This window comes from Pezoporus occidentalis, unplaced genomic scaffold (assembly GCF_034315485.1).
Source record: "Pezoporus occidentalis ecotype Australia unplaced genomic scaffold, CSIRO_AGI_Poc_V1 ctg7, whole genome shotgun sequence".
Lineage (NCBI taxonomy): Eukaryota > Metazoa > Chordata > Aves > Psittaciformes > Psittacidae > Pezoporus > Pezoporus occidentalis.
Genome location: NW_026916052.1, coordinates 5,290,189 through 5,313,364, shown reverse-complemented (window position 1 = coordinate 5,313,364; position 23,176 = coordinate 5,290,189). Strand labels below are relative to the sequence as shown.

At 37.7% G+C, this 23,176-nt stretch overlaps 1 protein-coding gene across 7 annotated transcripts in view; it reads right to left on the bottom strand.

The window, feature by feature from the left end:
• Positions 1–23,176, bottom strand: part of PDE10A (phosphodiesterase 10A) — a 369,917-nt gene that overhangs the window by 21,348 nt on the left and 325,393 nt on the right. For all 7 annotated transcript variants that reach the window (XM_062641801.1, XM_062641799.1, XM_062641797.1 and 4 more), the window contains 9 exons: positions 21,262–21,320; positions 16,373–16,424; positions 13,797–13,939; positions 11,594–11,686; positions 10,770–10,956; positions 9,196–9,338; positions 7,060–7,143; positions 4,098–4,248; positions 1,510–1,665 (listed from right to left, as the gene is read on the bottom strand). In XM_062641801.1, coding sequence (XP_062497785.1) covers positions 1,510–1,665; positions 4,098–4,248; positions 7,060–7,143; positions 9,196–9,338; positions 10,770–10,956; positions 11,594–11,686; positions 13,797–13,939; positions 16,373–16,424; positions 21,262–21,320 — 1,068 coding nt within the window. The remainder of the gene's footprint in view (positions 1–1,509; positions 1,666–4,097; positions 4,249–7,059; positions 7,144–9,195; positions 9,339–10,769; positions 10,957–11,593; positions 11,687–13,796; positions 13,940–16,372; positions 16,425–21,261; positions 21,321–23,176) is intronic.

The following is a 23,176-nucleotide window of genomic DNA, read 5'->3' as shown; positions in this document are numbered from 1 at the left end:
ATTTGTAAGTATGGTGTACACTAGAACAGCAGGCAGATGAGCAGCTATAAGGTTTCAAACAGTGAAAACTACTGCAGGTTACTAGCCACCATAACAGACCACTTGGGTAGTCAGTGTGTGAATCCACTTTACAGCCCTGACCACCTGTATCTCTTTCCTCACTCACACTGACGGCCAAGTCTAGAGATAGTGGGGAAGCAAAAGGGTTCCCTGCTGTCTTGGCAAATGGGACTTTCACTGGTTACAAGATTTCTCTAGGAGAAATGTAAAATGGTTTTTGAAAAATGACTGAAGTCTGCTTCATGAAGCCATAGTAGGACAGGGAAGTGTTAATGCCTGAGGAACTTGCTCACTGTGCACAAACTCACATGAAGAATGAATACGAAAAATCTAATGCCATACCACCACTGAAGGATTCAATTACACCCTCCTACATGAAGGAGCATACAGAGATAAAGCTTCCATTCTGTGATGAAAAATGTACATGATACCTAAAACCATAATCACAAGATGTGCTTCTGAATACAATACAGAATATGTATTTTTCCTAAAAGGTGATTAGGTACTTAAGTAAATAAATATCTTCCCCCTGAAAGACCAGAAAGAAAGAAAAGTTAACAACAAATTACTGGCACAGTAGCATGGTGAGGCTGTGCACTGAGTATGTGCATGGTAAACTAAAACCAGTGAGCACAAGTATGTTATGGAGTGGCAGTGGTTTCATAGGTGAGAGTTCTCACTCTTCTAATGGAGCATGAAAATAATTTTCACTGATGAGAAAATATCTGTGTCAGTAGCACATCTGGATTTCCCAAGATGTGCCTGCATTCTTTCTTGTAGCTTTCTATTCATTAAACATACAGACACATTACTTTGTATTAGGAACTCTCTTTCATACGATATTACCTTACTCAGCTGAACTGCTTAATAGCAAAAAACCAGATGATAACATAATGAAAAAAGTTTAGATTTTTCATGCATACAAAATTAACATTCTCTCCTTCATGCCACACATTTAATGTTCATGGAATTTATTACAGCAGGTTTTCAAGCTTCTCATGCAAACTTTTGCCAATACTTGAGCTTTCATTCAGAATTTCAAGATGGTTGAAGATTTTGTTGAAGCACCTAGCACTGCAAATATCTAAGTGAGAACTCTGATTCTTCATTTTCAAAGTTACTATTCCATATGATCATAGGAAAAGAAACCCACTTACCCAGAAGCTAAAAGCTCCAAAGGAAGGCCATAGAAAAATACCTTCAAATACCTACTGATTATTTTTATAACATCAAGATTTTGGGAAAGCTATGTTTTGCATTATTATTGAATGCTTGGGTTGCTAATTGTGGAAACTGAGTTGCTGTAATAAATCTTCCACTCCTGTAAACGAGCACTACAATCCAGACATTAAAATAAGCATGCTTCAAAAAATCTACTGGGTAGTGATATGACTTCTATTTCCACCACTGGACTCCACTGCACAGAAGATATGATTTCAATAATCCTACCTGCAGGATGGACACAGTTTGTGAGAAGTGGTGCTGTTCCATTGTTGATGTGGAATACAGAGCAGCTAAGGGGTGATCAAATTTCTGAAGATAGCTGTTGCTGTAACCTCTGTGATCCAGGTCATGACACAGGCATGCAACTAAAAGACCTTTTCGCTACAAAAAAAAAATTGAGATGAACAAGTAAGATATATTTCCTGCCCCTAGATGTCACTCTCTTCCCAAAATACTGTAAAAATTGCACTCCTTACACTTCATGTCTTCAAGAAGCACATGGAGAAACTTCCTTAAAATTGTGAGAAGCACAAAGTGAGGACGTGCTGAATTAAAATTCTTGGTCCAACTGTAATTCAAATCTTTCATATATTATGAACTTTAAAAACAATGTTGCACAGCCACATGCTATCAGAGGGATTCTGCTTCAAGAAGAAATCTGAGTTTAAAACAGAATTTCTGGTCATCCATTGAATCCTTACCAACTTTATTAAAAGAAAATTAAAGTGCAGTTATTGAGGGAAATACATAAGATGTATGATCATCTGGTCAAGGCAGCCACACCAAAGTCCAATGCTAGATGTGTCTCTGCAACACCCCCCGAAGAATATGAACAAGTCTCCTACGTGCAACTTTTCCTAGGAAGTCACTAATGTGAGCCACAGAACCGCCGGGCAATGGCAACTGCAAACAAAGTAAGATAGCAACTGATTTTTTTTTATTTAATTAAGTCCTAAAATCCTGCAGAAATGGAGTCCCTGCAGTCTCTCTTTAAACACACAAAATACGTGAACACTTGCAACAGGTTTTCACATAGCAGGTGTGTTTTGAAAACACACTCACTAATGTTTGTGAAGCAGTCACTGTCAGCATGGTGTATTATGAAAATGTCTTTATAGACTTAACAGCTCTGTCTCATAGTTGGACCTGGTGACACAGATAAGGCCATAAAATGAAGCAGAAAAAGAACATAATTAACTACCTATAAAGTGAGCAACATCCACCCTGTGTACTAAGGGGCACATGATTCTGTAGAAAAACAGCAAATAATGTAACTTAAGATTTTATCACAAATATACAACATGCAGAACTAAGGGTGTAGCAACCCTAATGGTAGTTCTGGTTTTGAGACCTTGATTTTTATTTTAAATCCTTCACTTTAATTTTTACTGACATCTTCTCAATATTGCATCTTGCGTAGTGCATTTTTAAAAAGCACATAACAAAAAAAAGATGCAGCAGCACATGTCCATACAGATCCTCAGCAGAAGTGGAACCCTTAGGTACATAACACACCTGTATTACTTGAAATCATGCAGTACCAGCTGTAGGAAGCTGGCATCCCCTTTTCACTACAATGAGAAGGAGCAACACATGGAACCAAGAGACTTGAAAGACGGTCACTGACAGCAAAAGAAATAACAGTTTCAGAATCCTTTGTGCTACATGTTAGATCTAGTGGGTAAGCTTTTTTTGTCCTCTCCCACAGGTTTAATTCTCCTGTTGAATCCTTTGCAACTCTTGTTTTTGACAGTCTTACCATTCTTATCATTGTACCGGATGGTTCTCTCTGTCTAGCTTGTCCCAGCCTCCACTTCCCAGGAAGTCATTCTTGTCTCAGTTCTTCAGGATTATAAAATGCCTAATACCAGTGCTCTTGACCTTGTACCTATTGTCGGTGCTTGGATCCGAACTCTTCGACCACTGCCAACTGCTGGATCCACTTGCCTCTAAACCAGTCCCCTTAACAGTGTTTCATTCTTTTCTTCCCATCTCTAAGTCTATGGAGGCTCATGCTATCATCCCTCACCTGAGACCAGCTCATTCTAGTTCTCTAAACTTTCCTTCAGCAGTTCCCTGATTTATTGTTCCATTAATCTCCAGTCTCAGGAAAGGAGACTGCTAGAAAGAGCTGAAGCATAGACTGGGATAACACATTCAAATGAGTAAAGACTAGCAGTTTAGCAAGGAATGACAACTGTTTCCATCTCTCTTAAAAGCTGCCTCTTTTGCTCTCCTTGCCTTGCTTATTCTGCATCTCTAAAAAGATGGTGCTTACTACTTAATTAGTACTGAATGTTATCAGAGCCCTGAGGCTGCAATCCTCAGATTTTTGTTGTTAAAGGAATACTGGCTTTTCAAACTTAGAATCATAGAAATGAATCAGCTTGAGGAAGTTACACAGCTTAAAAACTACAGCCCAAATAGCTAGTATTTGGCAAAGTTGTACACAACTGAAAACAGGTTCTCACAGTCAGGAGTTTTAGGTAGTATCAATAATAGACACCATTCCCAGTTGCACCTACCATAATTAAAACAAACAAAAAAGAAAGTGACAGTGCTTCATAGCGTATATTAAAATGTAATTATTCTAAGCGTTCAGTGGACAGACCTGAAAAGCATGAAGGAAATACCAGGATTAGGAATCTGAATAATTTGTCTTCCTCATGCTTTCTACTCACACCTGTTCCTCTGCAGGGACATTTAATACACTCTGTCTAAGCTGACAGCAAAACTCTAGCATAGAAAATGTACTTCTATGATGGCCAATACCTCTGATGAGGTCTAGTAACTGATACAGTCATTTCACCTACCTCTAGATCAGTGAAAAGTCCCTGGTTGTTCTGAAGTATGGCGTACATGCAATGTGCAACAGTAACTGCGTGTTTCCAGTTGTGGTAGGGAACACGGCGATAATTCTTCTTTACAGACATAGTAAATCGGCATAGTTTTTCAAGTTCAAAGCTAGAAAGAAATTAATTCATTCAGAGACAAGAAATAACAATGGGAAATATAACCAAGAGAGGAGAAAAGATGCTCTTTCATTTACTCTTCTTGCTATGATTGACTCTCATTGATTACAAGAGTCATTCAAGTTTTGGCAAAGACAGAGGAGTGTGCATACCAGACAATGCGCTTAGTTTAACACGTAAAGTTATGGAACATAACATATTACCCAGCTCAGGCAACACAACTGTATAACCCTTCCTGCTCCCAGAAACTTCAAGTGTGGTTTCTTTAAGCAGTTATCTATTCAACCTGCCAAATAGCAAAACCCTATCTAATGGACAATTTTAAAATAGCATCTGTGAACAAAACAGAAAATTTGAGATCTTAAGCAAGTAACACAGAAGAAATAACCCTGTTTAAATTAAAATTTCAGTCAAATCATAGAATCATATAGCTTGTTTTGAATGAAAGATGTTGAGATGCTGCATACTGACATAATGAAGATTTTCCTTTTCCCAGGACTAAGATTTTTTTTTTTTTTGGTCTGGCCAAATGAACAGAAATTCACATTTCACTGTTTCTTCATTTTTCACCAAACAGTATTCCATTAAGTAATCGCCAGTCAACCATAAAAATGCCCCAAATCTATCACATTTATGAGATTATTTCTTAAAGATTTTTCATATATATTTTTGCTATTAATATAGAAAAGCAAAATTAATCCATGATCAAGAGACCTTTTCACTAAGGAATAATAAAAAACAGTAATAAATTATGTGCTCATCAAAAACACCTCTGAGACAATTCATAGTCCGTAGTACCAGAGTTCTGCACAATCTCTAACAGACTTTATCTACTTATGTTCCTTTGAAATGAAAGCTAAATACTTTTTGTTTGCAGATGGGAAATTCAGGCACAGATTAAATATCAGGAAAATTCTCTAAAGTGCCCAATCTGAGGAGCCCAGGGTGAAAAGGAGTTATTACACTTAAGCCCAGAACTGAACTGAAGATGCCAGTCTTAAGTCACTGACTTATTCTCTCATAAACACATTAGCTTTTCTTTATTCTCATTTTTATCCCATTACTGTGGTTTGACTTTTTAATTATTTTTTTTTTAAGTTCTATGTTTTGGTAATTTCTTGGATAACTCAGGGAAGTGACATTAATGTTTTAGTTTTGTAGTACATGCGGACTGAGAAAACAAAGCTGAATGTCAGTGACCTATATATAAAAATGTAAACACTTCTACTATATGGAGCCAGTTAGAGAGAAATAACACATTTCTATAGCTCTGTGCTGAGGAAGGTAATAATTCTTCTTACCCTTCGTCTGACATTAGTGAAAATGGTGGTTCAGCCTTTCAAAAAAGCTCAGGCTTTCTTTTTCAATTCTAGAGAGTTAAAACAGACAGTTCTAGACCAACTGTTAGAACTACTGTTTAAAATAGTACACCATAATTCAGAATATCACAACAGTCACTTCCATCTATACCCAATAACTGCTCTATAGTTACTATGAGGTATCAGTGATACACCAACTTACAATACTACTACTTCCTCCACTGCTGTTATTTTCTATGCTTGATTAAAGCAGTAAAAGATTATTTCTTCATGAAAGCAAAGAAAATGTAGCGATTGTCTTTGATTCTTCTCCAAAATCCTCCATGGACAGTACAGTTATACATTGCATAGATGCTTAAAGGCACAACCTTGCTCCTCAATACATTAAAAAGCAAATTTTAGTCTTAAAATAGCTGTATTTGTTTCAGGGGATTGAGAATTTTTCTTCTTTCAGAAATTAAATATAAATTCAGTCCCATCAGTCTCCTTTTCAAATATTTTCCTCACTTTTATTTCTTTAACTTTACATGTAAAAACTTAAGCTCACTTGAAAAATGTCAAGTAAATATTCCCACCAAAGTTATACCTTGAAAGAAAATGACTGGGAGACAGGGAAAAGAACAGAACTTAGCTGGAAATCTGAACCCTCATCCTGAATCCACAGCCATTCAGTTAGGAACAGAAACAAGCTAACTACACTGAATGGCAGAGAAGTGTATTTAGAAGTATTCTGCAGTATTGAAGAAGACATCAGAAAGACCCTCAGGTTTGACTATGCTTTGAAAGCATGGACATTCATTCAGTTACTAAGATCCACAGTCACCAGCAAATGCTTCCTAAATGCTGCTTCTTTTTGCAGGGAGGTATTTCCTCTTTCAATGGCCTATCTGTAGATTTTTTCCATGATTTGGAGCAGCTCCTTTCTTTCAGCAATGGGAAAGGAGCTGCTCCTTACTTAGCCAATAGACTACTGACCTCAGTAATGATAATGGACACTGAAAGGACAATGAAAAACCATTCATTTCCTTAATTAGTGCTTAATGAAGCCAATAAGAGATTCATCTAGTAAGAGAAGGTCTAACCGTGGACTATTTCAAACATTAATATATTAATTTCAGCAACTATGTGTTTGAAAAATCAGTATTCATGGACCTCTCCTTTTCGGCAAGAGTGACTTTAGTATCTTCACCATCTTCTGAGCAACAATCTCATCTCGGAACCAATACCTTTGATACTTTGGAAGGACCAATCTTTGGATGATACCATGAGTTCTTTTACCCTGCTGTTCCCAGATTTCATTAACGGAAGACCCAGAAGTTGGGATAAGAAATGCAGCCTGCTTATTACTGCCCTGTACAGACCAGCCATTGTAAACAAACTCCAAAGAAAATAAGACCTTGAATTAGAAAATAATGATCTCAAAATTTCCTAGCAAACAAACACTTAAATATCAGAATTAAAGCAATAAAACATGTACTTCATACCAGGCTGTCCCACAGGACTGGTGAACCATGTAGACAAAAACGGCAGGCCAGACGTCCTCATATGGACTGATATCAAAGTGGTACCTAGGAAGAAAGTAAGGACAAACACTTTTTCATTCTTACTAAAAGCAAGTGAAAAGGATCAGGTAATGTATATTCAACAGCATTCACTTGTTTCTGAACATATATAGAAAACTGACTTTACAGGATGTATTTTCTAGCAATAAGAAGTTATTTTCCAGTATGTTAATATATTTCCACTAAGGTCAATGGAACTATCCTCATAGAATCATTGAATCATTTAGATTGGAAAAGACGCTTAAGATTACCAAGTCCAACTGTTAGCCTATAGTTAGCCTTTGGCTTTAATGAATAGAAGCACAGATCTTTATTTAAGAATCCATTGCTTAAGTAATGTACAAAGATCTTTATTTCACAATTATGAGAGCTTTACAGGCATTCCTAAAAGATTCCAGACCTTCCTCCCAGGAACTGTAAAGATGGGGTCTCCAATAATATATTTAGTAGGGCTTGTTTTTTAAATTTCTATCACAAATTTGGCAAGTGTCACTCTAATTTTGGTAGAGGTAAAAAATCAGCTTTCAGTAGCTAATACAAATTAAGCCCAAACCTCAAAAATCAAACATTTAATACTGTATTTGATATGTTTCATTAGCTGAGGACTTTTTCCCTCTCCCGGTATTAACATTTAGGCCTAATATTAGGGACCGACTCAGCAGAACTGTTTGTCCTTCGATTATTAATTAACCCATTTCCCTGCACCTGCTGTGCTGAAAGTCCTCTATTTACTTTCCACTGAACCCAGCTAAGCGCTTGCATGTACATGGCATACTGAACAGGTGCAAGAAGGGCTGAAGGTAGCTGAATTGCTTGTAAAATGGCTAAATGTATTCAGATTGCTTGAACTAAAGGGTGCTAATATAATTTAGAATGAAACCTGTCATCTTTGCAAGTAAAAGTCATTTTTTTGGATGAGGAGGTGGGTTACATAATATCATCTAACAAAGCACAAGAAATTGTATTGCATAGAATAAGCTTCTATTAGGGTATAATTGTGCAAGCTGCTAATACTCTGGTGCTCTCGCAAATCACTTTAGCATGTAATGAACTTTAAGTGCAAGTGGTCCCTATTAGCCTACGCTTTCATCCTTTGCTCGCTCACAGCTACAATGCTCAGTGCCTCACAGTAGTGACCTAGCTCTGTAGATTAGGTTTACATAGGCAGCTTAGATTTTGTGACTCAGTATCAGAGAGTTCTGGTTTTAGGTACCCAGTCACTACATATTGTCCTAGGCCAGAAACACTGACTAAATACTAAGATGACTCCCTGCATTAGGGTTGAGTGAGTAATGACAAAATACAGATAGAGGTAGATCTTCAGCACACAGCAGATCCTTAAGAGCTGGAAGTAACTGAATTATTTCAGAGAAAGACTCAGAGGCTGGATGGGAAGTCCTCCTCCAAATTTAGGCCACAACTCTAAACTCTAGCACCTGAATTATTTTCAGAAGTTTGGAGATCTGTATACATTTTCTGATCCTTCAAGAAATGCAAGCAGATGCACAACAGACACATACACCAAAAAAAAACAACCAAGCAAACAAACACAACCCAAACTCACCCACCCCCAAAACAAAGTAAAACCCAAAACATACAACCCAGAAAACCCCAGGAAGGAACTGAATTTTTTATTCTAAGATACATACAAAAGGATGAGGTCATGCATTTGCTCTTAAATACTGATGCTCCATCTCAGCCTCCTCTCTGGCTCTCAGCTGTTTAGGTCTATCAGAAAGAAAGCTCATCTCTACTATCCTTCTATATAATCTAATGCTTAAAGCAACTACTGTAACTACCTACGCCTGAAAAAAATCTAGCATTCTGAGTACGTATTATTCTACGTCTTCGACAGGTAAATTTTCTTCATGGGTCATTAAGTATAAGAAAGCTACAGATAAACTCCTAATATTTTTTAATAGTTCAATAATAATTTCTTCCTATAAAAACCCTCCAGTAAGGAGGGTTTTTATACACACTAAGGGGAAGAAAGAAAAAATCACCTCTTTTACAGACTGATAAAAGACTCGTCTCTCGCTATATGAGAAAGATACTTACAGTTCAATTTCTTTACAAATATGTGGAGGCAGTGTACATTGCATGAGGTTTTGCCACTCTTCTGCTGTACAAACACTGTGGTAGGATAGCTTCTCCATCGTTACACGATAAATACACTCTGAATGGCGAATTCTGTGGTACATCTGAAAAGGGAAGTTGTTCATTAATGTCAAATTTTAATAAAGGAAAAACATTTCTTTCCTGTATTAAATTACTTATTCTTGAAACACATATCTGCAGAAATGTTAGTGCTTCCAGCTGTTCAATTTTACACTTTAGAAAAAGTGACAGATTATATGAAATTGAGTACTACTGGAAAACTGGGCCTTCTATTAAAAATTCTTCACCTACTCACTCAGGTAAATATCTAGGGCTCAGCTGATTTTTTACTGTCTCTGAGCTCCCCAAAGAAAAAGAATCAAAGTGCAGGAGTTGGAAATGGAGCTCAGACCCCTGCAATACGCTAACAGAAAGAAAGCTGGTAACAGGTAACTGGCAACATGCCACTGCATGAATTCACCTGTTTATTGGTATAAATAACTGCTACCTATGCACAGTAAAAAGTTAATGAGATGTTTATCATACTTACATTACTGTGCAATAAATGCAAAAAAATAAGTACAGTTATGATCAAGAGGTTCAGACAGCTACTGAAGGCATGGCATAGTTCATAAACAAGTGAGGATATAACAATTTTACTAGTAAATACAATCCTCTAGAGCACTATGCCCTGAGTGGTAATATTCACCATCTAAAAGGAGTGAATTCACACACAAGTGAGTGATTGTATAGTCCCAAGAGCCATTTATATGCAGGCCTTTCTACCCACCTTGAGTCATCTGGAACAAGTTTAAATAACTGTTAGTAAAATTTGCTGCCCCAGTATAATGACAGCACGATGTTGGTAAAATGGTTTAATGTAAATCACCAGACTTAACTGGTATTGCATTGTATCTTACCACCCAAGAATATGACACATTTCTTCTGCATAGCATTTTTATTGCATTTATTGCATTTTTATATATTAATGATCATTAAATTACTTATGCTACCTATGGGAATAGTAATATTTGTGACAATAAAGGGTTTGAAAACAAAAGTAGATATCCACTTATCAAGAAGCATGGATAATTATGAATATGCAGCACAGCGTATTAAATTGATATCTTTGAATAGTAAGCACATGGAATCGAGAGAATACATAACATCTCATTCCCCCGTTAAATTTGTAAAACATATTATCTGAATTTATAAAAGGAAATAAGAATCATACTTTCTAATGGAAAAGAGATGACAGATGGGTATAATTCACATTTCATAGCTTGCTCTCTCAGTTTAGCTACAGAAATTGATGCATCCAGAGTAAAATTATTCCAGAAAGCATCAAACAAATCTCTATCATCCTTTAAAATTTCAATTACTCATCAAATAATTCAATGATTTTTGTTTCCTCGTTAATTCAACAAAACAGACTTTTAAATCATTTTAATAATCTGGAACATTAAAATCCTTAAATAGGGTTCTAAGTCTTCCCATTATAATCAACAGCTTAAAAAACTGTAAATAAAACTTACATTAGCACAGTGTAAGGCTAAAGCACAAAAGACTGCAAACATTTTAAAGTTGTTCTCATCAGTTTTAGAGAAGGCACTTCCACTTATTTTGTTCACCATCTGCACAACACCTATTACACTTCCTCGGCTTACAATAGGCATGCACAGGATATTTCTGGTTGTGTAGCCTGTGTAGAGGTCTACTTCTCTGGAGAGACAGAAAGAAAAAAAATAAAATAGTTCATATTATTAATTAATATCTGTTTCTTGATTCTCACAAGTGTTGATGTACAACATACTAAATAGCTTTTAAAGTAGATGCGATTAGTACCTGAAACAAGTTCACCTCCAAAGTTCTCAAATATTTCCATCTAATGTGTCATATTTAGAAAGAACTTTCTAATCCATTAATTTCCATTTGCAAGATAAAGAATTAATGCTTCCTCAAATGTACAGTCAGCTTACTCATAAATTTAAAGAACATATTCACGTACTTAGGCATGTTATTTGTTAGTAAACTTTTTTTCTCTTTCCCCTGAAACTAATCAGGTCACAGGGAGGCTAATGAAGAAAATCAGCAACAGTCTACCTAGCTGGGCAAAAAACTGTAATAGGAAAAATAACTAAATTTTATTCCATTAGATTTAGATTTGATAAAAATAATTCTTTTTATTTGTATCTTTAAAATATCTTTGATGGCTAAAACGTTTCAATAAATATTTATAGGTTGTCTGTTCTTCAGAAGATCACAGCTCCATGAATGCATCCTAATAAGAAATTTCAAGTAGTAAATTTAAGTAAATGGTGGGGTGAGCTGTCTTCCCCTCCTATGAATAATGTCCTACCTGTTAAAGCGTGGATCTGCATAGGCATCAGGGATGTTAAGGACTTCTCCAGTTCTTGCCACTTGACCAGCTATTCCTTTTTCTATAGAAAATCTGCAGAAAATGAAAATGTGCGTTAGCCACAACATGAGCTACCTGGAAAAGCGTCTGTCTTGGGCACGGTAATGGATATTTGTTCCCAACCAGCGTCATTTTGATGCTTTCAGGAGAAAAAACTTACAAGACAACAGCTAGTAGTAAATGATAAAATAAAAAAGCACATACTAACAGATACTTTCTGAAAACATTTTATATAGCTACACAGTTTAATACAAAAGATGCCATAATATGACCATTTTAGTGACAAAAATTCCAAGTCTTCAACCACGTTGTTATGCCTAACAAACATGACAGTTGTACATAACCTGAGATTTGTGTTTACCTTTACAAGCTACTAATTTCCTCATTGCTTTTACATATTTATTGTTTCTTTAGACATATCATTGGCAATATGAGCTTATTTCCTCAGGGGGTGGGCAGGTTGATTTGGTAAAATAAACTTTGGGAAAAGACCAGCAGAAACTTCAAAGCTAAATATTACATGTGTTTCCCCCATATACTTCAAACTAACTAGCTTGTTTCATCTCATGACATGCAAACAATGCCATGGTACTAACTTCATCCCTTAATTATCCCAAGAAAGTTAAACACAACATATTCTGGAGTTGAATCAGAAAAGTCTACAAGTCTGTCTTGTGAGGAAATAATTTTCAATTCTTTGACATAAAACAGTTATGACATATAAGCACAAAAGAATTTGTGGAGAAAAATAAGCACAAAGAATCACACATGTAACACTTTTAAATCTAAATGTACCCAGACATTATCCTGCCCCCACTGAAGCTACTGACAAAGCAGGGAGGATTTCACCTGCACATCTGATTTTAAGTTTGTTTCTTCTGCTGGCTACTACATGGCACCAACTTAAGGCTGATAACTGACTGCCTCAGAGTCATTTTCTTACACATACTTAAGTTGTACTTCAGTATACAGCACCAGTGAAATGGCTCACACCTCTGCACTCAGAGTTAACATTTCAATAATGTTCACACAGAAAAGAGAGAGATATAAGCAAAATAAAACAATTATCAAGGAGGATTATGAAGTGCATGTTAAAGCAGGTCACCTTCTTTAATTCACACCACCTCCTTACTTGTCAGTATGTAAATTGCACCAATTTTGACTCCTTTCCATTCTCACTCACACAATGTAGTAAGTGGGAGTAAGTTTGTCTAAAGGAGTCTAAGTGAAGACATGAATCACATCTCATACAGGGCTAGAACGTTAAATGTATAAGAAGAAAATAACAAAAAATCTGAGAAAAATCTGTGCTGAGTATTTTAACAAAATTTTAGTGCAGGATATTTAGTCATAAATGTCTTCCTTTTTAAGAAGGTGCATGTGTCAACCTGTATCTATTAAGGATTCATAATTTTAGAAAAGTGAAAAATATTATATTTACGTTGTTTTGCCTTTTTCATTAAAAAAGTGCATTAAAATGTGTGAAAATGTTGTACTTGCAACATGAAGCAGAAATACACATCAGTTTTAGGCAGAGAATCCTGTGTGCTCATTTCAAGCCCATACACATTTTCAAATCCACCATTTCAAGCATACATCAGAATCACAACTAATTAAATGTTTGAAAATGAATTCACATGAGAAGAAGTAAAACTAAATTACTGGACTTATAATCTTCAAAACTAATGACCTGTCCACACTAAAGTCTACATGTGCCTAATCCATCCATAAGAAGTATAAATTGTGACTTCCTTGCTTTGGATGTGCTTGAATAGCACAAATTTCAATTCCTCTTGGGAAAAAAAGTCCCAAACTGGCAGACTATGGATTAGGTGCACCTTTACCTGCACCTTTACCTACCTCAGAACACCTCTGTTTTTTTCCCAACATGATTTCCAAAAGGACCGCCTCCGGAAGACGGCATTTCCAGGAGTGACGTTATAGCTTCAGAGACGTTGTTTCGATGGCACTGCAATGTCATTCCCAGAAGTACTACCTTCTGGAGGCGGGTCCTGGTGGGAATGATATCACAGTATGACAAGTATTGTCAGGGTACCTGCAGATAGGCACAGAGACTGGGTAATAAAATGCCTGCACATCTGTAGTTACAACGAAACTGCATTCTTCTGCCAGCTACTCTTACCTTATTTCTTTGGTCTTCTTGAAGACAGGTTTCCCATCATTTTCTTCTCCAATATCAAAAAGGTCTGAATACAGCTCCTTATTTTTGTGGTCAACCTGGAAGAGTGCACACCTGTCTGCATTCACCAGGTTTTTTGCATATATCTACAGACAAAAAAGAAAGCTAGAGTTAATGGCCATGAGTTAGATTATCTTCAGTCATTTATCTGATAAAAATGTAATTCCTCAGTAGTTACAAGCTTGGAGAAATTATCCAGTATGAAAATCTGAAGGAGCATCCACCTTCAGAGCAATCTCTTAGGACACAGTTCCAAATGAAAGTGTCTCTTCTATTCAGTACTTTTTTGTAAATTAGAGTGTTCTTCTCTAAGAATTGCAGGAATATCTTTAGAGGCTTGAATGTTCACTAAAAGGAAAAAGAAGAAAAAACACCCCTTCCTCTATGTTTAGACATTATTTATCTTTATTAGATTTAAATAGATAGGATATAGCAAGATGTAAGAATATTTTTGGCTTTTTGGTATTGAATACTCAGCAAAGACCGACATAAGGTAGTGGCTAGTGTTTGTTTCTAAAAAAGCTAGATTTGCCTGTAATACATAACAACGAACAAATAGGAAGGATTAGAAGTGCCTTTGTGGATTGCCCTATTCTGTGCAGCAGAACAGGAAATGGTTGTGCTCTCTTAATGCCAGTGCCAGCTCTTTCACAAAACCTCAAACTTGAACTACATGAACTAACCAAAGCCCATTAAGGTATCACCCATAGTTAAGGAAGTTCCACAATACAGCAAGACTTGCACAGTATCTATCATGCTTTGAAACAACTAGTTTCATCTTAGCAAAACCAACTGGCAGCCACCACTGGTTATCAGAACAGAATCTCATCTCAAGAACACAGCAGCTCTTCACTGAAATGTTTCAACATACAACGGACTGAGAACAAGGGGAAAGAGTGAACTGAAGCTGAACAAGGATCATTGTGTTAACTTAGGATACCAGTCAGGTTCAAGAACCTGCTCTATCAAATTCAGATGTCTCCTATGTACCTTATCTGCTCAGAAAGTACAGTAACTGCATGGTAGAGCATGATCTGAAGTGGATCTGTGTTGAGACATCTTAATGAAAATTAAAAAGAATGCTAAAATCCCTGTACTTATTATTACAAGAACAAATAAAACTTTAAGTGCAATCACTAAAGGGTGAAGTAGTGAGATAAAATTGGATTCTACTCTTTTCTCACTGTGAGACATAGAATAAGCCACATAATGATAAAAATCACACTCCTATAAAATGGCAATAATGTGCAAACATGTAATTCAATTAATTGGCCCAAGAAAGAGCCAACTGCTACAACTTACAAAGGAAGTCGAGTATAAAACATCTACAGAGGCTAAAATGCAGAATCATGGAAAAGAAGATGAAGAGTAAGCATATTTTATTGCCAACTGTGTTTTCCACCAGACCCCTATTCATAGTGAAAGAATAGGGAAGAATATCAATATTTGTTCTCAATGCCATATGTTATATTATACCAGTTCTTTTAAATGTTATTTTTAAGCAGTTCATTTAAATTGGAAAAGTCAACGTTCAGAAATGTGTCCTGTGTGCAGAATTCTTGACTGTGTACTAACTAGAATAAGACAAACACTACAGAATATTTTCCATTACTAATTCAAGTTTCTAAATAAAACCACTTCAATATTGTTTGCATTCTAAGTTTTTTGGTTTTGAATAGTCTGGCTAAGAATATCACTTTGAAGATTGGAGCATGTATTGGAGTACTGTTGGAGAGTAATTTTAGAATACACAAACTGGAACAATGGTATCACAGAGCTGATGAAGATTTACATTAATGAAAAACAATAACTATGCAATGAATGCTCCTAAAACTAAAAAGCATAACTCATGTACCAAACAATCAAAACATGCTATAAGCAACCAGTCCATATGTATTTGTAAGCACTATCCAGGAAATAACTCTGAACTGTTTCAGAAACATAATCTATTTCTGAACCGTTCTTTAATTCATGAAGCAGTTATTTCAACAGACTTGGGTTTAGTGGGGTATTTGTTATAAAATACTGACTGACTCTGTCACTCTAGTTATGGGTGCAGCCACCTTTGCAAAGTAAAAAGAATGTCATGTCTTGCATATCTCATTCAGCAACCAGTACAAACACTCTAGGAGTAATGTCTGACCTCTAGTCTTTCCTAGCCAGACAGTAACTTCTTAAGGAGTGTTTTGTAGCATGTAGCAAACTGAATTTAGGAAAAAGGAATCAATACAACAAGCTGAAATAAAAACAGAAGCTTTTTTGTTACAATTTTCAAACCTTCTCTAAAATACAATAATGATTTAGTTCAGAGACAGTCATGTTTCTTTAGTTATGAAAACTGTGAAATGAATCAAGCTGGCCTCTGCCACATTCTTCCATAGAGAGATATTAATACTGTTTGTGTTACATGTCCATCATAAAGAGCTCATATATTTCAACGATGCAATGTCTTACTTGAAGGGAAGGAGAATGAAGGACTTTAATAACTAATAAACTTAGAAGTGAAAAAGACAACTTACCATTATATGTTCAAGTAGAGAATCTATTGCAACTATATTATCAAAATATGTTCTGCAGAGAAAGAGGAGTTAGTAAATATTGGCATTTAGGCAAACACTTCTCAAATGGCTGTTCTGGGCTCTGGTGTCACAACCGCTTAACAGTGGAGCACAAATACGTGAAGACAAACTTCTGCATCTTGAAAATCACTGACTGGCTTGCTATAACACAATGGAACTGAGAAAAGGTTCTAGCTCTGTTTCTTTAGGTCACTATTGTACAATGACAGAACTGTAGCATATTCTCCATAATATGTAGTATTCTGTCTGTAGAAAAAACTAGCAAACTGCCTGCCATTGATTAAATAGGCCCCTGCTGAGCAACACTAAGAATGTATTAAAATGCTTTGGCACCCTTTACACACTGGTAATTCTAAAAGGACAAGTAAAAAGGAAAAGAAAAGCAATCAAAAAGATTTAAAGAAAACATTTCTGTCACTGCTTACTGTATTACCTGCATGCTTTCAAAATATCTCATTAGGTTCACATATAGAGGACTATGTACCAAGAACTAATGGAAACTATGTATTGTAGCTAAATTTACATCCTATTATACAATTCTTAACACTATTTAAAAGACAACAACTTAGAAAGCTCTTATTGAGTCTTCTCTGTCAAGCCAGGTGTAGCATGTTGAAGTTGCAGAAAAAGACTGATCTTGTGATTTGGGAAAAAAAAGAAGAATAAGGTATTTCAGTTTCACAGCAAAGCGGTAACTGTCCAAGGACAGGCAAGAACATTGAAAGGGAAAGGTCAAACTTATTAGTAAAAGAAGTCTAAACCTTGCAAATGCCAAGTCTTAATAGCCCTCGGATTACAATGTTCCCTGCAGACAGAAAGATATTGTCTCATGGCCTTGAACATATTTACAGCTCACTTCTGCTTGGGTCTAGTGGAAAGGAAATATATGCTAGTCTCACACTGTCAGGGACATGAAGAAGTGGAGCACTGCATGCTATGCCCTTTCTAAAATGTTACAGAACATGTCCCAGTGACATTGCATGCTAACAATTTCCTTACTGAAAAGGAAAGTCTCTTTCCATGTAAGAAAAAGTACAGACCATTTCTAAGAGGAGTATTTTCTCGTTAGTGCAAGACTTTACCTACAAGAAGTTCATAAAGTTGTTACTAAATGATATCCCAATTTTGTTGCTCAAAACATTGGGCTTCTTTTTTGTTAAAACTAAATAATTCCAGAATTTCTAATACTTTATGCAAAATATTTTCTTATAGGAATACATATTAAATATTTGCAGTATTTATTGTGTTTTTTTATCTTGAATGACTAAAATAATTACAAAGGCCTTTAAAACGATCTTGGTACTACATACCAAGAGTAAATTGAAAGTCCATAAATTTGGGCAGATTAATCCAGAATTCTCTGGTAAACTAGCTCAGTACAGGCATTAGCAACACAAGAGTACCCTGGAAAGGATCATAATGGTGCAAAACACTGCAGCAAGAGGGTAGCTCTGGCAAGGGAATGCTGAGAGTGTCCTTTAAGAGACACACTCCGAACTGAAGCTGAAATAAAAAAAAAGGCCATCCCTGAGGAAAAAAGCTAGGAAAAACATCTGGATACAACCAGCCTGCTGTCCTTGCAAGGGGTAGACTCCTCCCTGCGGCGTATCACTCCCCATTCCAGCGGGGTCAGGCTGCCTGCATTCCTGAGCAATGGCATAGGAATCTTGGATGTCTTCTAATCTCATAATCTCAAGAATTGTTCATCATGACCCACAGAAGTGCTTGTAACAGCAAAAATTCAAGACATCTCATTTTTCCATAGTATCATCAGTCCTCTGTGATGCACTTAGAAATTCTTCAACCAACTAGTTAGATAAAATGCTGTTAAACACCCTAGTCTCTGACTTACCAAAAGTACAACTCTGGCTTGTCTTTTAATTTATTGGCTATATCTACTATTTAAAGACGTTAATAGCAGCAACAAAGAAAAAGGAATGAAAGAAGAGCAGATAACCTAAGACACTAAACTGACTTTGCAAGTCTAAGCCCAAGCTTTTATGCTTTTTTTGTGTTTCCAATTTAATCTTGCATTTATTGTGACAAGAAATTGAAAGAAAACATAGTACATGCACTTAGTCTTTGAAAACAAAAACAGAGCATCTAAAAATGCAGGGAAAGAACAATTGTGAAGAATCAGGCAGCCCTGAATTTTCAGGTATATTCCTGAAGTGTGTGTATTTATGAATGTGTGTATATACCTACATATCACAAAAAGGGCGGAGGAAGCTGAAGCAAGCTAAGTAACTTTTCATAAAGTCCTTTCAAGCCTTCTAAAACTCACCATCAAAAGAGATGGCAATCCTATTTCTCACTTCTCAAAAGAGGGCCATGTTTAACTCTGACAGAAGAGGGGAAACACAGGCAAAAACCCATGGAGATCAAGAGATGGTCGAATTCGAGATCCTCAGAACAGTGAGAAGAGAGTGCAGCAAGCTCACTGCCCTGGACTTCAAAAGAGCAGACTCTGGCCTCTTCAGGAACCTGCTTAGTAAGGTTCCATGGAATACAGCCCTAGAGGGCAGGGGGGCCCAAGACTCTTGGTTGATAATGCAATGATCACCTGCTACAAGCTCAGGAGTGTTGCATCCCAACTAGAAGGAAATGCAGCAGGAGGGCCAGGAGACCTCCTTGGATGGATAAGGAGCTCCTGAGGAAAATTCAACTGAAAAAAGAGGCTTATAAAATGTGGAAGCAAGGACAGGTGGCCTGGGAAGAATACAGGGATGTTGTCCGGGAAGCTAGGGACCAGGATAGGAAAGCTAAGGCCCAGTTAGAATTAAACTTGGCTCGGGATGTTAAAGATAACAGGAAGGGATTCTATAGGTTACATAGCGAATAAAAGACAGACTAGTGAGGACAGAGGTCCTCTCCAGAAGCTCTCGGGAGAACTGGCTACAGAGGATTTGGAGAAGGCTGAGGTTCTGAATGACTTCTTTGCCTCGATCTTCACTGGCAAAGGCTCTGACCACACCACCCAAGTCTTGGAAGGCAGATGCAGGCACTGTGAGAATGAAGACCTTGGGCCCACTGTAGGAGAGGAACTGGTTCGAGACCATCTTAAAAATCTGAACGTGCACAAGTCCATGGGTCCTGATGAAATCCATCTGTGGGTCCTGAAGGAGCTGGTGAATGAAGTTGCTAACCCACTGGCCATCATATTTGAAAAATCATGGCAGTCAGGTGAAGTTCGCAACAACTGGAAAAAGGGAAATATAACCCCATTTTCAAGAAGGGGAAAATGGATGACCCGGGGAATTACAGTCCAGTCAGTCTCACCTCTGTGCCTGGCAAAATCTTGGAGCAGATTCTCCTGGAAGGCATGCTAAGGCACATGAAAATCAACAAGGTGCTTGGTGACAGCCAGCATGGCTTCACTAAGGGGAAATCCTGCCTGACCAATTTGGTGGCCTTCTATGATGGGACTATGGAACTGATGGGCAGGGGTAGAGCAGTTGACATCATCTACTTGGACTTGTGCAAAGCATTCCACACTGTCCCACACAACATCCTTGTCTCTAAATTGAAGAGACATCAGTTTAATAGATGGATAGGTGGATAAAGAACTGGCTGGATGGCTGCACACACAGAGTTGTGGTCAATGGCTCAATGTCCAGCTGGAGACCAGTAACGAGTGGTGTCCCTCAGGGATCAGTGTTGGGACCAGTCTTGTTCAACATCTTTGTCGCTGGCATGGACAGTGGGATTGAGTGCGCCCTCAGCAAGTTTGCCTATGACACCAAGCTGTGTGGTTCAGTTGATACGCTGGAGGGAAGGAATGCCATCCAGAGGGACCTCGACATGCTTATGAGGTGGGCTGATGCCAACCTCATGAAGTTTAACCATGACAAGTGCGAGGCCCTACACCTGGGTCGGAGCAATCCCAGGCACAGCTACAGGTTGGGCAGAGAAGAGATTCAGAGCAGCCCTGTGGAGAAGGACTTGGGGGTGTTGATCGATGAGAAAATGAACATGAGCCAGCAGTGTGCGCTTGCAGCCCAGAAAGCCAACCATATCCTGGGCTGCATCAAAAGGAGTGTGACCAGCAGGTCGAAGGAGGTGATCCTGCCCCTCTACTCTGCTCTTGTGAGACCTCACCTGGAGTATTGTGTGCAGTTCTGGTGTCCTCAACATAAAAAGGACATAGAACTGTTGGAACAAGTCCAGAGGAGGGCCATAAGGATGATCACGGGACTGGAGCACCTCTTGTATGAAGACAGGCCGAGAAAGTTGGGGCTGTTCAGCCTGGAGAAGAGAAGGCTGCGTGCAGTCATAGCAGCCTTCCAGTATCTGAAGGGGGGTTATAGGGATGCTGGGGAGGGACTCTTCATTAGGGATTGCAGTGATAGGACAAAGGGTAATGGGTTCAAAGTTAAACAGGGGAAGTTTAGATTGGATATAAGGAGGAAATTCTTTCCTGTGAGGATGGTGAGGCATGGGAATGGGGTGCCCAGGGAGGCTGTGAATGCGCCATCCCCGGCGGTGTTCATGGCCACGTTGGACAAAGCCTTGGGTGACATGTTTTAGGGTGAGGTGTCCCTGCCCGTGGCAGGGGGGTTGGTACTTGATGATCTTAAGGTCCTTTCCAACCCTAACTATTCTATGATTCTAAAACACCACAAGAAAAAAAAAATTCTGTAAGATATAATCAGATGCACCACCACCAAAAAAAAAGTTTAACATGTATGTATCACTGCCACTCACACCTTGCAACATGTGCCTTCACACCTGCTTGTGAGCTACAGTATAAAACACAGGTAGACTGGAAAAGCCATGTTAGAAAATCTCATAAACTAAATCAATGAGATTATAGTGCAAATCACACTTACTTTGATACATCAAGCAAGAAGTCATTCAGTTCAGTCTGTTTGGCCAGCCCCCGGCACACCTGGAAGCACAGATCACGTTAGCATTTGCTCCAGAAGAACACTGAAGTCAGAATGAAACTGAAGTCACATGCTCTACCCATTTAGTTTGTATGAAAAATACCACTATCAGTATATAGTTATGTTACAGCACTGCATAAAATTAAAAGCTTGATTTGTGTGCTGGGCTTCAATCTTAGCTATTTAGCTGCTGAGTTAAAACTATTAAATGCAAGCAACATCTTTTTTATGACTCTTCAAAAAGATGTTGGCTGTTACACTTGTTCATGCTGCCTCAAAGGCTGCCACTGAACGTAGTTATAGAATCAACTTAATGACACCTCCTTATCCAGACACTCAGCTCTTCTAAGAACGTCAAATACTTTACGTGCTTTCTTCCTTACCATACTTTTACCCTTTTTTCCAGGTTGCAAAGTAGCAACTGCAGACTGACAAAGTAGAAACTGAAGACTGACACCAGGCAAATTTAAGTAAACTAAGTAGCAGACAATACATGGTCAACTTTGGGAAAAATCAGCATGAATATGAACACAAAACCCAGTAAGTATACTGCATTTTAGAAGCAAAGTGTTAGATTAAGCAAAGCTCTGAACTGCATTTTTACTTCACCTAATTGCATACTTCGTATCTAAGTAGAATTGCACACCTGTAGATTACTACAGCAAGCACAGGGGTCAAAAAAAGAACACAAGCCTCTACTGTTTGTACCTTACACATAAATAAATACTGTTCAGAACTAGTAGTGTCTTTCATCTGTGCAATGCAGATATAAACAAACATGCAAAATACGGTAAAATACATCCACAAGCCTTACTCATGCATGTAATTAGGAACCTAAGTACAAAGTCTTGACATCAACTACTTCCTAAAGCTCAGCTGAGTCAGGTACAGCCCAACGCCAGATCAAAACTCTTGCATTCTTCTTAAGCAAAAAGTCAGGGAACAAAGGCAAGCCTTCTGCTTAGCAGAAGGGAGACAAATACTGTGAGGTGTCCCTCCCCATGTCAGGGGGGTTGAAACTAGATGATCTTAAGGTTCTTTCCAACCCTAACCATTCTATGATTCTATGAAATAAAAATGACCACTGAACAGGCTTAAACTAAACTTGCCTTATTTTGTTAGGTGTGAAAGACTTCTTGGTTTAAGAAGGAGTCATTTTCATGAAGTGAAGCTACAACTGCACATAATTCTACTGGCATACAATAGTATATGCCAGCTAGTTCTGCCTAAGTAAAACTGGCTGAATGATCATCCCAAAGTTAATGACTTTCAGCACTGAATACCAGACCCTAGAAAAGCAAAGCAGGAAGCTTTCAGAAAGTCTTCTGTCAAATGTATGAAAGACACCTTGAAAAAAAGCATGCCATGAATTTCTTCCTGCAAATTGACAGAAGAATCTATTTTGGCATCTTCTGTGAGTTGACAGAATATGTTTTGCGTCAGAGTTGCTGTCTTCTATTAGCTGAAGTAATAAAACCTATTAGCAAAGCTGCTGGGGTTTACTAGAGCAGCTTGCACTGTGTGGAGCTTCATTAAGCACCCGACTATGGACAGCATGTAGCATCCTTCGTGGGAGTAGTTACAGGCCCATGAAGCAGCTAGTAAGGATTGCTTAAAGCAGGCTTAGCCAGCAGCACCTAATAATCTCAAACAGATTACCAAATCAGAAGAAAAGCAACCAGTTAGCCTAGCAGTTCCCTAAAAAAAAAAAAATCTGCAAAGGTGTTATAATTCTGCTTTAACAATTATTTAACTGCTTTGTTAAGGATTTGGTTTGGGGTTTTGTCTTTGTTTTGATCCACAGTTGCAAGGGAGGAAAACCAGCATAATGAACACTGAAATGTTAGTGTATCTTTCC